Raw genomic sequence first — 15,913 nt, forward strand, 5'->3', positions numbered from 1 at the left:
CTTGTACTCGTACTTTTACTTAAGTAAAGGGTTTGAATATTTCACGCAGATTTTCACGCAGCCTGAGCAGAAGAGAAGCCTGACAGACAAAGCTCAGGGTGTGAAATACCGGAAGTAGGGACGTAAATCGTACGTCATGACGACACCAGGAAGGGATAGTCAGTACGTGGCCTTATCCTCTTGAACCATAGAGCAGGAGCTCCGCTTCATTACAAAATGGTAAAATTAATCAGCATTTTTCTTTGATGTAAATACAGCTTTGATATAAAGTGATATTCGGTTTATCTGTCCACGTTATTCTCTATTTCATGTGTAAAACGCTTTGTGTGAAACAGCGCTTTTCGTAGCTGCAGATATGCAGACTAGCCGAGAATCGTTAGCTTCTCATGTCAAATTCACCGATTCAGCCGCTCCAGTTAAACTAAACCAGACAGTAAACTAGAAGGGCCAGGGCCACTGTCAAACAACATACGCCAGACTTAAGAGAATAAAATTCAAACTCATTGTAATTGATCTGAATCTGCACTAGAATATAATGGGTTCTTCCTTGGCCCATGCACCATCCCAGCACCAAGTTCGGTGCAAATCGGTTCAGTACTTTCTGAGTTATCCTGCTGACAGGTAAACAGGTAAATTGGCGGAGGTAACTAATCGTTCTGCAGCTCTAATCAGGAGCTACAGGCTGGGGGGACTGGACATGGCAGGAGGATTGTGAAGGGGATGGAGTCTGTCTAACCTGCCTGTATCTGCTCTCTCTCTGTCTCTGCCGTGGCCGCAGGAACTCGAGGCCATGACCAGATACACCAGCCCGGTGAACCCGGCTGTGTTCCCCCACCTCACTGTGGTCCTGCTGGCCATCGGCATGTTCTTCACCGCCTGGTTCTTCGTGTATCCTTTTACTGCTTGTTCTGCACCACACTGTGTATGTGGTTAACATGAAATTCGGGGGGGGGGGGGGGGGTCACACCACAGAACATTAGGCTACTGTAAAATAACAACCTGCAGTAAGTCTACACAAGATTAAGTTAAGGTAATATCAGTAACTCTAACCTTAACAAATTAAGGCACTGATGCTTTAGTTTTACATTAAGGTTGCAACTAACAAATATTTTTAATTATCACTTAATATGTAGATAATATTTTGATTGCTTGCTCAATCAACTTGTCTATGAATATCAGAACATTGTGGAAAGTCTGTCACATTTTCCCACAGTCCTGTTTGGTTTTGCTTAACCAACATTCTAATACCAAAGATGTACAGATTACAATGATATCAAATAAAGTGGAATGCTTGAAAAATTTGTGAAAAGATTAATCAGCTAGCTGCCAATTAGTTTTAATCGATCAATCAATTCATTGCTGCAGCTATACTTTACATTACTGTTTGCAAAACTTGTGCCAGCAGTCACTTCACAAGATTTGCCATCGCTGCCAATTGCACAAATTCTCAAAGCGTACCATAGGATTTCAGATGTTTAATGTTTCCTAACACCTTCCAGACACCCACTGGTTTTCACTCAGAGTTTATTACAACTTTCTTACTTATTTTATTCCTTACTTACCTGACTTAATTTCATACATCAGACCGTGATTTCAATTGATACCTGTATAAGTTCACAAGTTTGCTATTTGATTATACAAAATTATAATTAATAGAATTCATTTTAGGTTTAATAATAGATTTATAATTAACCTTAGTACTCTGCAGATATTAATTTCTTTGTAGTAATCCATAAGTCAAGAATAATTTAATTTGCTCTGGCTGTTGCCTATCGCTACTTTAAGAGATCTGTAGTTTTAGGTCCACCTGTGTGCAGAAAGCAGAGGTGTTAGTACAGCTGTAGGGGCACACAGGTGTGAATCACAGGACCCTAATTTTTGTGGTTTGTTACTGTTTCTTTTAGCCATACAGCCAACAGTGGATAATTTTTAGACCTCTGGACATGAGTAAGCCTGTCTCTTAAAGAGCGGGGGCTAATTTTGGCTGAACTGTTGGAGAAATATTAACCATGCTCATTCATGCAGAAAGTGTTGTCTTATTTACTGCTACAAAGCATTTAGAAAAGTCCATGTTTGCATGAGATATAAGGATACAAGACCAAGATGTAACTTATGGTTTACTTCAGTTGTCAGTAAAACTGGTGTAAAAAGGCCTGTTTTTAATATATAATTATATTAATAATTATTTATTTATTTATTATTTTTGGTCTAAATTTACAGTGTGCCCTTTTCAATGCTGATTCCCGTGAATGTCATTAAAGAATACAGAATGACAGAGCACACACTATACTATAATACACCACCACTACGCACAAACGCATAATAGGCTACAGTCATAAATGAAGCAGAAGGTGTGACGCTTAGAGTAGAGCATGTAACATTGCTGGCTGGTTGTTGGACTTTTTTTTTTTTTTTTTGAGTTTGCCTTAACTTTTCATCAGCTACGAGGTGACATCAACAAAATACACCAGGGACGTCTACAAAGAGCTGCTGATCTCCCTCGTGGCTTCACTTTTCATGGGCTTCGGTGTGCTTTTCTTGCTACTCTGGGTCGGCATCTATGTATAAAGGTACATTTAATATAATATTTAAGTTGAATGGCTTTTAATTTTTAATTCACCAAACAGTTTTGTAGTTATTAACTGTATTCCCTCTCCTCCTTGTTTTCCTGCAGTTTCGGGTGACTGACTTAAAATAATGACACATTCCAGCGGAATGGAGGACATCACACACAATACAAACTGGATTTTGGATTTAATTGGACTGCACTGACATAATGTGGGATCATATGGACTCTGGTTTTGTTTTCACAAGTAAAGGAGATTTGTACAACTTTTAGTGTCCTCCTTTGTTTGGCCTGATAGCGGCAATGTTGGCAATAATCCATAGTTCTCACTATCTCATACCTTTTAATGGTTATATAAAATGTTTATTAAGTTTTATTGAGACCAGACCCAAAGTGAACTGCAACTTAACGTGCTGAGTGCTTTAGAATAGAAGGTTTATTTTGACGCAGTAAAGACTATTTATGGTGCGTTTCACTAGTGGCGTCTAAAACCTCAATCCCTGATTAATCTTTGTGTTAAAAATAGAGCAGTCTGTTTCACCTTGTCTCCAGGATAATACTGACTACCCCAGTGATGAAGGATTACACCGGGATTACAGAAGGATTATTTAATAAAAACAACAGTAACACGATTCAAAGATCCCAACTCAAAGACAGCAGGATTCAAATGAACATTGGCTTATTAAAATAATCATGTAAACAGCACATACTAATCTTACATAAGGCAAAATAAACCAGCTGGTTCCTTCCTTTGCAGGGGAATAACAACTTTGACAGCAAAGCTATTTCACTACATGTGGTTCTACAAGTTATTATACATTAAAATAGATAAAAACAAACTAATGCTATGGGAGGCAGTACCAGGACAGAGCTTTACTAAACTTTTGACATCCTTTCAACGTGTTGTATTCTATTTATAGCTCAAATTGATTTACAAAGGCCACATAGATTAACAGACTCAATCCAGATTAAAACAATAACACACATGCCATGGTTGGCACACCTGCCACTGTAGTGTAAACCATTTAACTGGCTGCCCACTTGGCTACTCAGAGCCAGTAAACACAAACTGTGGTTGAGTCTTTGCTTCATCCTCTTTATCTGATAATGAGTTTCATCAGTGTTCAACGTCAGCCCATTATTTTATTCTATGTTCTTAATAGTGTCAGGCCAAGTGTCAACCCTACAGAAACGTTTGAAAAAAATCTGAAATTCAGAAAATTTGATGATGATGATGATGATGATGGTGATGGTGATGGTGATGATGAATGTGGGGCGTCCTTGGCAGATCTTTTTAATTCTCAGTCAGAACTGTCCCTCCCTCACTGACGAGCTCTGGCAAAGGCGTCACGCAGCCACAGAGAGTCCTCATACAGCCTTGGGTCTCCCATATACTCGGCTGTGCGCTTGTATAAGTAGTAATATAACACTGCTCCTGTTAACAGAAAGAACAGTTACTCAATGACGATGCAGAAAATGGATTAGTTGTGATGTAAAATGTACTGCTGGATTAATCCACCAATTACCTGTTCTCTGGAAAACAAAGAGAGCTTGAAGACCATCTGTCCAAACAAAGCGGTTTGATTCAAGCCATCTAAGGTTCTAAAGAAAAACAAAAAGGAAATTTTTATCAGGTACAGGTTTGTGAATTAACATTGTGCACTCTGATGTAAGACAGTAGACATTTTATACATGGGTAGCATTGTTTTCATCAACATTTCACTTGGAAACATATTAAAATGTTACTGTTTAAGTTAGTTTTAGCGCAGGGTTGGCCTGCAGTGATGGTGTGATGGAGCGTACCAGGACCCAGCAGTGGAAGCAGATGCTGAGTGTCAGGTAAAGCGTGGAGAATATCAGCAGAGCCCTGAATCTCTCCAGCAGCAGAGACACCAGTCCGACCTGGAACACGTAGGTGTTGAACATCATCAGCAGGATGATGATCAGATTGAACAAGATGGCAATGTCCTGGATTCTGTAGACACCGATTGTATTGGTCAATTTTTAATATTGGTTTCTGATGGAGTGTCAAGTGTGTGCCTTTAGTTAAGTTATCCATGCAGCAAAATGTCTATAAAGTGTCAACAAAATACATATGAGAAACACAGAGAAAGATACTGTGCAAAGAGCGTTTTTGTCAACAAAGGTGAGGAGTAAGAAATTAATATAGACCCTGTATGAATACTGACTACTCACAGAAATGAAGGAGCTCTGGTTAGTACAAGGCTTTATTCACTCACCAGACCATTTAGTAATGGTTAAAAGCCCAATGTTGTTTAAGCCAAAACTCTTTGCTTAAGAGGACTGGACTTGTTCTCTCAAATAAAGGAACATTTCCCTGTGATAGTTTTTAACTGTTGCTAGCCAAATACTGAAGACTAGCCACTGAATAAGATTCTGTCACAAAGAGGTGTTGCCTCAGTATTTTTTACCAATACACACTGGAAACAGTAATGGAATATAAATGGTTGGTCTAAAAGTTAAAATATGTCAGACATATTATATCACCAGGTGCATTGCACATAATTACACAAAGTACAGCAAAGGGAAGTTTCCCAGTTGCTGAAAAAGTAGAAGAGCAATCTTTATTTACATTTACAAGGATAATAAATCTGCAAATTTTAAATGGTTGTTCATGTAACCTCAACAAAAACAAAGTGAAAGGAGTTTCTGTAATTAAAGTAAAATTGCTCATAAACATCTGAATAATGTAAATCTCTTAAATCACAAAATTAGTTTGTCAATCAGCAATTAGAGCTATTTAGTTTTGGTCCAAAACTAAATATCGTCATATAATAAGTCAAGTCAGCATGTCTGTCAGTGTAACCTGACAGTTTTTGGTATTTTTACCTGATAATGACATGAATAACTGTCAGCTGGAATCAATTTACTTCCAGTTGATGGACTAATGACTGACTGAAAAATCAGCTGATCTTTTCAGTATGTAGTTCAGTGACTTACATGAAAAGCACTAGCTGGATGACAGGCGCTCCCCTCAGAAGTTCACTGAAGGAGTTGACGAAGAGGTCGTAGGCCAGCAGTGTCAGCTGGATCATCAGCACCAGTGAGTAGTTACCAGTCTGGAGCATCTTGGCGAGCCTGATCCTGCAAACCACCAAGCTTCGCAGTCTGCTCTCCTATTTAAATATCTTCTGACTGCTTTTCTTTACAGATGCCAAACGCAGGTACTTGATGGAGACAAGTTTATTTGGTCAATAGTCCCCCCTACATACTAAAGTGCAAAAACACTGCAGAGGTCCACTACACCAGTGAATCAGAGCTTGTCCATTCACATAGTCAGAAAGTGGTGGTTTTTTCCACAAATCCCATTTTGCTTTATGTACTATTTCTTCCAGACAGTTCCAGACAGAAACATGCTGTTTGTCTTCCTCAGGGAAAAAGCATCTCTGTGATGATTGCAGGCAGTCCACGATATCAGATGAAACGTGTTTGACCCTTTCAAATTCTGCATGTTGACATCTTTGCTGTGAGAAGTCTCCTCATTTGCTGCATTACTACCTGCAAGGAAGAACAGAGACCTTAGTTGTATTGTTTGATGGAAAAATAAACAGTTTTATGCCTCTGTTGCGTATTCCTGGCAGCAGCGTTATCTGTTTACCCTGAAGCCAGCTTTCTCCAGTATGAGGGGTTGATGTAACCAGTCGGCTTCCTCACACAGCTAAATTAGCAGTAAACGTAGCCATGTAAGGTCAAGATGCTCAGGCTGTTACACAGACGGCCGTGGAGAGGTCAAAGCTGGGATTACAGATTAATTTTATCTACGCGGACACCACCAACCCGTGTTTTGTTGTTGTTGCCGCGGTGTCAGACTTCCTTTCTGTTTACACATCTAATCTTCCTATGACGGCAGCCTGTCATTATTTAGCCCTGGCTGCGGATAATCTGGAGACGATTAATAGAGTTACTACTGACTTCTCCCTACAACACACTCGGTTGGTTTGCGAGTTGGCGCAGCTCAGATTTTTTTTGTTTTTGTTTTTTTAAACTTCGAGGGACTCACTCCAGTTTTCTACGTTACCCACCACAACATTGTTTGACTGCTGTTTGTTACATAAGCAGGCTTCACAAATACCAGATAACCGACGTTTACTCACCGAAAAACGTGTGGAGAATGAGGAAAGTCACTTTGAGACAGGAACAACCGGTAAATCGCTCATATTCCCACTGATATCAGCAAACAACGCTGCCCGCTCTGAGCATCCACCGCTGCCTTAAAGCGGCAAATGCATTTCCGCAAAATCCATGGTAACGCTCCCTCTTACCGTAATAACCCGTTTATAGGTTCCCGAGAAAAGCGCCTCCGGGTAGCGGGCTACACTACATGTTACGGTAGAGGTCCCCACTGCCACCCGGCGGCTGAAGTCAGTGTGTGTCTGGGTGACTGAAGCGATCAAAGGTAGGAGACACCTGCGTCCAGTACACGGTGGGTGAGTAGCCAAACTTTCTACAACTTCGCTGCACTGAAATGAAATATATCGGTGTGAGTCATTTAAAACCCATTAGGACGAATAGGTTCATGTTCATCAGGTAGATTAACACCCGACCGACTGCAGCTTTTTGCGACCATTTTTTGTCCCTTTAATAATAAATGTACATCGCTCATTTGTGTTGGTTTTAGTTTCCTCGGTTTAGCCGCATTACTCCAGGTGTGTTAGACATTTCCAGCTGTTGGAAATGTGTCAGCATTTCACATCCGCACCGTCTGCTTAACTTGCTCTTTTCTTATTGGAAGTGTTTTAAAGCGACATATGTTGTTGAATGTGGTATCATGTTGACATTTCTCACAGATGGTTTGACTGACAGTTTTGTAGCCTACGACATGCTGTAAACTCTGTGATAACTTTCCCTGAATGTGACAGCAACTCCACCTTTCACCACACACCGACCTTGCTCAACAGCGTGTCCAGAGGTGTGTTTAAGTTTATCTGACCTTTGGCTTGGCCGCCGGCTCACTGGGAGTCTGGTTTGTCATCCTTAACTTATAATGTTTACATTAACCTCTTATCTGGAAAACTCGCATATCTTTCTGTTTCAAGGAAGTTTTAAGGCTGCATAGATCATCTGCAAATGCTTTACCTGCCATTATCAGTAGATTGTTTTTAGGGTTTACACCTTCGTAGATAGCAGGACTGGACAGATTATTTTATTTGATACTGAGGCAGATTTCAGTTCAGTTTGCACTTTAGCCCGATGAACCCCAGCGATATCTTTCTTCTGCCTTGATTTCTAATTCTATTTAAACCAATTACTAATGATTTATGGTAAAATTTTCTTCCTCTGTAATAGAACTGCCATATAACCTGTGGACTGATTGTGTGTAACGCTGTCATAAATCACTGTTTTGTGAATGTAATGGAGATACTGAGGCCTATTTCCCCCATAGCTCTCGAAAGTGAAATTTGTTTGTAATTGTGGTAATTCTGACAATGCAAATGTTTGATTTGCATCTCTTCTCCTGTATCCATACACCCTCCCCTTCAAGTACACAGCAACTCGTCTCACATGACACCATCCTGTTTTTTACCCGAGATACATCCTGGTGCAAAGTCATGGACATTACTGGCAGCATCGCATTTATTTAAATTTTCTTCTTCTAAATAAACAGTGAAGACAAGTGGCAGTGCTGTCTGAAGCCAGGCCCCTTCGTCATACCCTTTCCTGGGAATAATGACATTTTAGTCAGAAATGTGTCAAATAATTGCCATCACGTGGGATTCCTCAAACAGTAGTAACATCTCCTTGTGTGCAGACATGTCCAGCAGCTGTAGATTATGTGCACAGTCACAGCTTATTGACTGTGCACGTTATAGTTTGTTCTGCACCTCATGTTTGACAAGGGAGGACCCGTAGGGCCAGCTTAGCGCACTAAGAGAGAGGACCCAAAATGTCATTAAATTCAGTCAAGTTTATCCAGAAAATAATAGTAAATGTCTCTGAATATGCTTCAGACAGGAAGTTTCCAGTTCTCATTAGGGCTATATCCAGTGTTTGTTTTCATTATAGATTAATTTGCTGGTTACTTCTTTCAGATAATCAGTTAATTGTTTAGTGTATGAAATGTCAGGAAATGATGAAAAACATGCCCATCACAACCTGCTAGAGTCCATGGTGCTGTCTTAAAATATCTTGTTTTATTAGGTGAGAGGTACGAAACCACAGTTACTCAGCTGATATATGACAAACAAAAGCAAGGAACCTTCTCATTTGAGAAGGAAAATGGGCTGAAATATCAATGTACTTTTGATTATTTTGCTGTTGATTGACTAATTAATAGAAACATACCCCACCTCCCCACCCATACCTATGTTTCTCTGTACAGTAATGTCTATGTGGCTGGATGATGGCGAAGTGCTGGTGGGTCAAGGCAGTGGTGAGGCCTTACCAGTGAGCCCCAGACCACGGGGCCTGTCTGCTGGGAGCCCCAGGCCGGGCCGGGGACGTAGCCCGCTGGCTTCACACAGAGAGGCAACGCCAGGAAGCCCAAAGGCAGAGACCATGGGCAAGGCCAAGGAGCTGTTTGTGCTGTGTGACAAAGAGGGGAAAGGGTTCATCACAAAGCGGGACATGCAGGTGAGCATCTAGTGTGGTAGAATAACAACTTCTAGGCTGATTGAAGAGAACTGAACTTTCCATCTTCTTCTGGTCAGAGGCTAGAAGGGGAGCTGCCGCTGTCCCCTGAGCAGCTGGAGACAGTGTTTGAAAGTCTGGACCGAGAGAGCAACGGATTCCTTACTCCCATTGAGTTCAACACAGGGCTTGGTGAGCGTCGTGTTTTTTGGGGGATTTGACACCACAATTCACTTTGACATCAATGGGGAAAGGTACGATTCATTCAAAAACTCATCTCTCATGCAGTTTAAACTAATCCCCCTGTACCTGTCTTCATCCGTGGTGCAGGTGAGTTGATGGGACTGGAGGACACGACTGAGCTGAGTCAAGACGAAGCAGAGGAGGATCCGGACCAGGTGGACTTGTCCCAGGACGAAGCTGCAGTCAGATTTGTAAACGTACTGATGGAGCTGGGAGCCGACAAACTTTTCAAAGAGTAAGATCAGTGTTTTGTCATTAAGGTCCACGAGACTGACTGTCATCCTCTTAGCTTCTAGACAGTGGAAAAAAAAAGAAACTACCACCTTTATCTTCAGATATCAGCGGACAGGTGGCCATATCTTTCTAAAATCCTCAGAGACTGATTTGTATGCTACTTCTAATCATTTTTTACACATTTAGCACACATCAAGTGTTCATTTGTGTCAGCAGGATATGTTGAATGAATGAATAAACAGAAAGAAGATAAGAATGAACAATAAATGATGTAATTTAGAGGCAGAACAATTAATCTTTACTTGATCAACAGAAAATAAAAATAAATGAAATAAATTAGAAAATAAATTTGCAACTGTTTTGATAATCAGAGAATCAAGGGAATAGCTAATTTCTCTGGTTCCAGCTTTTCAAACGTGAAGATTTTCAGGTTTTCTGTAAAGTTCTGAACGATTGATCAGACAAAACTAAACATTTTAAGACTTGTAATCTTGGGGTTTGGGAAATTGTGATGGGCATTTTTTTGTTACCATTTTATATAATAAACAATAACTTGATTAATCAAGAACTTAATCAACAGATTAATCAATACTGAAAATAATCAGTAGCTGCAGCCAAAATATATTTTCTTTATTGTATGCCACTGTCAAAAAGACTAAACTGGAAATGTTTTGTGGAAATATTCTCAGTCACAGTGCACAACAGTCTAGTTTTATGTAATGTAAGTAAGTGATGTGTTGTTAGGTTTAGTTATCCTCTGTCTTTTAACAGTTGTGTGTTGTATTGTGTTGTGTGTCAGTCAGCAGGAGCTCTGCTCTCTGTGGTGTGAACTCCAGAGAGACAGACCAGAGCTGCTGAGTGTCCTAGAGGGCGTCCTGATCCACGCTGTGTCCCATCTGCAGGACTCCATCAGAGAGAGAGACAATCTGGAACAAGCTCTACGCAGGTCCCAACTCCTCTGTATAGTGAACACAATATACTTCAGATTGTGAGTTTTTTAATTCATCCATTCAACTTTGTTTTATTTTTTTCTGTTTTAGACGGGAGACTGAACACGACCAGGTTGTCCGGTCCATATATGAAGACATGGAAAATCAGCTGAGAGAGGAGAGACAGAAACACTGCGCTCAGGTACAGATGTGTGATATTGAGTCCAACATTGGTGCCGTTTAACAAGAGTGATTGTCAGAAAAGCATTTAATGAATTTATTGTGAAATCAAGGACAGCATTAGACAGAAGCAAAAAGGACAACAGCTTGAGGATGAGCTGAAGATGCGGGAGCAAGAGCTGGAGAGTACACTGACCAAACAGAAAGAGGTAGGCGTTCAAATGGCACTAATATTATGTCTGAAGTGTGCTATACTTTAATGAGCGAATCAACAGGACCTGTCTTTGTTCCTAAGATGGAAACCAGAATACGGCAGCTGAGCCGTGAGCAGGCAAACATCAAGGAGCAGAACCAGCAGCTGCAGAGCCTCAACATCCAGTTACAGGAGCAGGTGGAGAGCAGCAGAGAGCAGCTGCAGGCCGCGCTGGGTCAGCTCAGCCTGCTGCAGCTCAACGCTGCCCAGGAACAAGTGGCTAAGCAGAGGTGAGTGGCTAACAGCACAGATACTGCAGCTGCCCGAATGTCCCGAGTATAAGGTACGAGATTCAATCATGAAAATGTCTCTCTTTGTAGCCATTTTTGCCATTATTTTAACTAATTGGATCAATCTTAATCACTTTATTTCAATAGTGCTTCTTAAAAAAGAAAGAAGATGCTTGTCTGCTTTGTTATAAAAACTAAAACACACATGGGTGTCACATGAGCTCTCCTTTTAGTTCCAATCAAACTCTTGCTACAGGCAGCGAAAGACTGAAAGACCAGCAATAAAGCCTCCAAAGAGAGTGTGAGATTAAACAAAAGCATACATAACTGTTCCATGTCAAACAAGTTAAAAAATACCCAAACATGTAGAGAATCAGATTACTGTAAACAGTCCTCTGGACTTCAGTTGGACATAAAATGACTCCCAGGTCCCTGGCAGATGATCTGATAATATGCAGGAATACCAGGGTTTTATTACAGGATAAATCTGGCATAATTCTTTTATTTTTCAAGAAATAGCAGAAATAGATCAAAACCAACAATGTGTTATTCCATCTCTCAATACTTTCCATCTTGATGCTGGCACTCAGCTCAGCTTTAAATCCTTAAAAGCAGCTCAGCAACAAATAGTTTCATTTCCTAAATAAGGCTGTTAAGAAATAACCCAATACAGCTGGGTGCTGTAATTTATGGCAAATTTTCTGTGAAGGGAATATTTATGGCAGCAGGATGATGTGTGTGTGTGTGTGTGTGGGATCAAATAAACTAGAGTGCCCATGTTCCTCATAATAAAGGAGCATGTCTTCCAGAGCAACAGTGTGGCTCACTGATGTGTTTTTAATAGTTCTGGAGAACAGTGGAGCTGTATGGCACAGAGGACAGGGAATAAGATACTTTACACCAGGCTTTGGTTGCACTTCGTAGGATGACTTTATTGTTGGTTTTGGTCTTATTTACGGGGGTTGTTTACATTAACAAAAATATAGAAATAATAATTTGTTTACTTCCCTGTAGAAACGTGATGAAGGTGTCAAGGAACATGCAGAAAGAGAAGGAAAGCCTCTTGAGACAACTGGAGCTCTTGAGGTAAGTCTGAACTGCTGCTGTTTTTTGAGTCAAGTTCTTTTGTAGCGACAATGAAAGAAATGTCCTGACAAGAATTTGTAGGTATAACTGTAATTCCAGTGTGTGTACTTTTAATGTCTCTGTTTCATTCAACCGTTCACTGGTCCAAACATGGTTCAGTCAATGTGAGAATGGATCTAAATGATTTTCTCTTCTTGTGTCAGGGATATGAACAAAAGGCTGCGAGATGAGAAAGATGCCCAACAGTCTCAGAAGAGGGTTAGTCACAAAAGCTCTGTCCTTCCTGCTCTGCCATTAACTTGTTACCTCAGTGAAGACCTTTGTACCCCGTGGACACAGCAGTTTTATCCACCCTAAGCTAAGTCCATCCTCTGGACAATGATTATTTATATGGGCAGCTGTTATTGCTTGGTTATTGACTGAACTTGTGTTAATATTACTCACACTGTTAAAGAGTTTTACATGTCAGCAATGTTTTTTTTTTTTTTTGTTTGTTTTTTTTCCTCTTGTAGTGGTGGTTGGTGAAGTGTTGTGCTGTGTCAAGGACACGGTGAAGCAAAGAGTGTTATATATGTTTATTAATGATACTATTCATAGCACTATTTATGCAAATGAACTAAAGTGGGTCAGTATTTACCAAACTAATAAAGCCCTTTTATTTATCACAATTCTCACATCGTTAGTAGGCTTTTTTTAATCAAGTATTGAGGTTTCTGAACAAAGGATCAAAATCAAAAGACAAAACATTCACCTGTTGGTTATTTATATTATTTGGTAATTTTGGTTATTTCCTATATTTTTTCTGGTCTTATAATTATTATAATTCATGATGAATTAAGTGTGTTGCTGATAAATTAATATGATGTTAAAGTACTTTGTAGCAGAATAAATGTCACTACTGGACTCAATTGTTTAAAATGCCTGTGTTGGTTTTACTACAGAATGTAAATGAATGCTCCTTGGATTCCCACCATAGCACATCTGTTCATTTAAGACTATAAATATCTATTCTGAACAGTAGGAATCTTAATGCTACTCGTTTCTTCTGCCTCACTTTCCACAATCAAACCTTTTTAGAATCCAAATGTCACAAAGACTTTGCAGAAGAGAGGGTCAGTCATAGGTAACTACTTACTGCAAGACAAGCCACTGAAAAGGTTTGTATGACCAACTGCATCTGATATTCTATTTGCCATCTTTGCAGTAAGTGACATTGCCCTAGGAAGTCACTAATTGTGTGTATTCATTGATTCTGAAGACAGCTGAGCTCATCTGATGAGTTGGAGCAGGACAAAGACAAAGTGGTGACAAATACAACCAAGAGACACCAACCGTCATGTAGAGTCAGGTGTGAAAATGTTGAACAGGCTCAAACTCAGGTAGGGAAAATATTAAATCTACACAATATATCCTTATCTTTCAGATATCAATTTAAGAGCACAGTAGCAGCAAACAGAGAAATAATGATGAAGATAATGACGCTTCTTTTTACAGAGCACAGATTTTCATATATCTTTGTAAAAATATGCTCCCTCCTTATCTCATAGAAAAGAAAAATACATATATAAAATCAAATTAAGTTTGGCCTTTTACCCAAATTTTAGAGCAAAATTGTCAATCCTCCACAACAAGTGTTCAAGGTGGTATTCTTGGGGAACTCTGGTGTGGGTAAGAGCTCCTTCATCCACCACTACTGCACAGGACGCTTCCACAGTAACATGGGTGCTACTGTTGGTAAGATTTTCAGTGTTTATGACTCTTTCTCAATGATGAACTTGCTCCTCTGTGTAGAAGTAAGATATGAAACCGGGGGCCTCTTGTTGTTTTTAGGTCTAGATTTCTACATGAAGACATTAACTCTGGGCTCCACCACCATCATCCTGCAGCTTTGGGACACTGCAGGACAGGAGAGGTCAGATGTAACAGAGCTTATCCTCACGCTTTTTTTTTTTAGCCACTCAATACCATCTGAGCACCTCATAACTTTTCATTTTGAGTATTAATATTTTTTTACTCCTTTTTACTGATTCTTCTTTCAGGTTTCGCAGCATCACTGAGCAGTACTACCGAAAGGCTGATGGTGTCCTCGCCATGTATGACGTAACGAGCCCCCCCTCCTTCACAGCAGTGAGAGGGTGGATGGACTCTGTGAAGGTGAGCAGGTGGTGATGTCACAGATGCTTGGATGTAAAAACATGCAAAACAGTTACCCAAATTTCAATACACATGCAGGTCATTTTCAGTGCAGTGCAAGAGGAATCTCAGTAGACACAAGTATTTATTTTAGCTCTACTTTTATTTATTATTTTATTATTTATTATATTTCCGTCAGATGCTCATGTGGATGATGCACCATCACAGTTTGTATGTATGTCTACCTCCGTTTTTAAGAACTAATGTATTTAAATATGTGCACTGTGACCTGTTTTATGTCACAGAAGAAGATGTGTGACAGTGCAGTGTTAATGCTTCTGGGCAACAAGCTGGACCTGGCAGACACACATGGCAGAAAAGTGACAACAGGGGAGGGGCAGAGGCTGGCAGAGGTGAGGTTCATTTGAATATTCAAACAAATTTCTTCAGAGATTTCTCTCATAATGTTTCTGCTAAGGAAGAAAATGGTTTTTCAGATAAATGAAAAAAAAAGTTGTTTTCTGGTTTATACAGCAGCACCAAGCTTTGTTTTACGAGTGCAGCGCCAAGACCGGATATAACATGGAGGAGCTGATGACTCACCTGGCTGGGTATGAAATCATATTTCTTTACTACGCATTTTGTTATTACACTGACTCTGTCAGTGTATACGTCATTGGAGCCACACTCAGTTTTCAGTTTATAATGTAAACCCAGCTAATGCAGCCTAACACAACAGCCCAACAATAAATCCGACCCTCATTACAGTTAGAATGAGTTCAGTTCTGTCTGTTTTTATTGAAACTGTTACAGAGACGTGTTGATTCAACTTCATGGTTATTTTGGAGGCTTCAGTTTGCAATTTTACCTATTTTTGAACATTGCCCATCATAATTTACCAGGGCCTAAGGTGATGTCTTCAAATAACATTTGTGTTGCTGGAACCGACGTATTTTTTCTTGATTAATTATTCATGCTTAATCTACCATTATCGATATAAATGGGTTGCACCGAATACTTCTTAGCATATTATTTTTCTCACAAGGCTGAGAAGACACAAAGCAGCAGGATCAGTGCTGTAAATTGCAAATTCATTTCCATTCTCAGGCACTGCGGTTTCTGCTGCACACTCATTTTATACTTCTCTTTATTTTAGGATGTTGGTTGCCCAGCATGACCGACAGTATGTAGATGCACTTTTACTGAGCGAGGACACAACGAAAAGAGGCTGCTGTAAAACATGAACAGAAGAGGAAAGACTACTGAAAAGCTAAAAATTCTGAGCACACTTGTGGTTCAGTGGATTTACATTTTTGCTCCAGTGCCATTTTTCTGTGAATAAGTTTACTAAACATTATCTGTAAAGTTTGCACATTTTGTTACGTAACTTTAGAATACATCCAATAAAATATATTTTTGATGACTCCTCTGTTGTCTTTTGAAACATTTTTGAACAGTCCCTTATAAGCTA

At 39.8% G+C, this 15,913-nt stretch overlaps 3 protein-coding genes across 6 annotated transcripts; 2 read left to right on the forward strand and 1 right to left on the reverse strand.

Moving 5' to 3' along the window:
• Positions 1-86: 86 nt before the first annotated feature.
• tmem258 (transmembrane protein 258) lies at positions 87-2,832 on the forward strand. The gene is made up of 4 exons (XM_071497691.1): positions 87-219; positions 779-888; positions 2,442-2,570; positions 2,675-2,832. The coding sequence occupies exons 1-3, from the start codon at positions 217-219 to the stop codon at positions 2,566-2,568; spliced, it is 240 nt and encodes a 79-aa protein (XP_071353792.1). The 5' UTR covers positions 87-216; the 3' UTR covers positions 2,569-2,570; positions 2,675-2,832.
• A 327-nt stretch (positions 2,833-3,159) lies between these two features.
• tmem138 (transmembrane protein 138) lies at positions 3,160-6,835 on the reverse strand. The gene is made up of 5 exons (XM_071497677.1): positions 6,682-6,835; positions 5,528-6,085; positions 4,370-4,541; positions 4,093-4,168; positions 3,160-4,001 (listed from the first exon to the last, which is right to left on the reverse strand). The coding sequence occupies exons 2-5, from the start codon at positions 5,653-5,655 to the stop codon at positions 3,889-3,891; spliced, it is 489 nt and encodes a 162-aa protein (XP_071353778.1). The 5' UTR covers positions 5,656-6,085; positions 6,682-6,835; the 3' UTR covers positions 3,160-3,888.
• A 32-nt stretch (positions 6,836-6,867) lies between these two features.
• cracr2b (calcium release activated channel regulator 2B) lies at positions 6,868-15,868 on the forward strand. Of its 4 annotated transcripts, none has more exons than XM_071497643.1 (18): positions 6,868-7,014; positions 8,907-9,157; positions 9,235-9,346; positions 9,485-9,632; positions 10,431-10,577; positions 10,672-10,762; positions 10,854-10,949; positions 11,036-11,223; positions 12,238-12,309; positions 12,513-12,567; positions 13,387-13,466; positions 13,568-13,688; positions 13,914-14,043; positions 14,140-14,221; positions 14,349-14,463; positions 14,748-14,855; positions 14,977-15,053; positions 15,599-15,868. In XM_071497643.1, exons 2-18 carry the CDS (start codon positions 8,909-8,911, stop codon positions 15,684-15,686), a joined length of 1,959 nt encoding a protein of 652 aa, XP_071353744.1. In that variant the 5' UTR covers positions 6,868-7,014; positions 8,907-8,908; the 3' UTR covers positions 15,687-15,868. The 4 variants fall into 4 exon arrangements, with proteins under 4 accessions (XP_071353744.1, XP_071353767.1, XP_071353762.1 ...); XM_071497661.1 differs by having other exon boundaries at positions 6,888-6,983; XM_071497653.1 differs by having other exon boundaries at positions 6,953-7,010.
• Positions 15,869-15,913: the final 45 nt, after the last annotated feature.

Source organism: Trachinotus anak, unplaced genomic scaffold, assembly GCF_046630095.1.
Source record: "Trachinotus anak isolate AG129_WGS33_773 ecotype Australia unplaced genomic scaffold, CSIRO_AGI_Tana_v1 ptg000002l, whole genome shotgun sequence".
Lineage (NCBI taxonomy): Eukaryota > Metazoa > Chordata > Actinopteri > Carangiformes > Carangidae > Trachinotus > Trachinotus anak.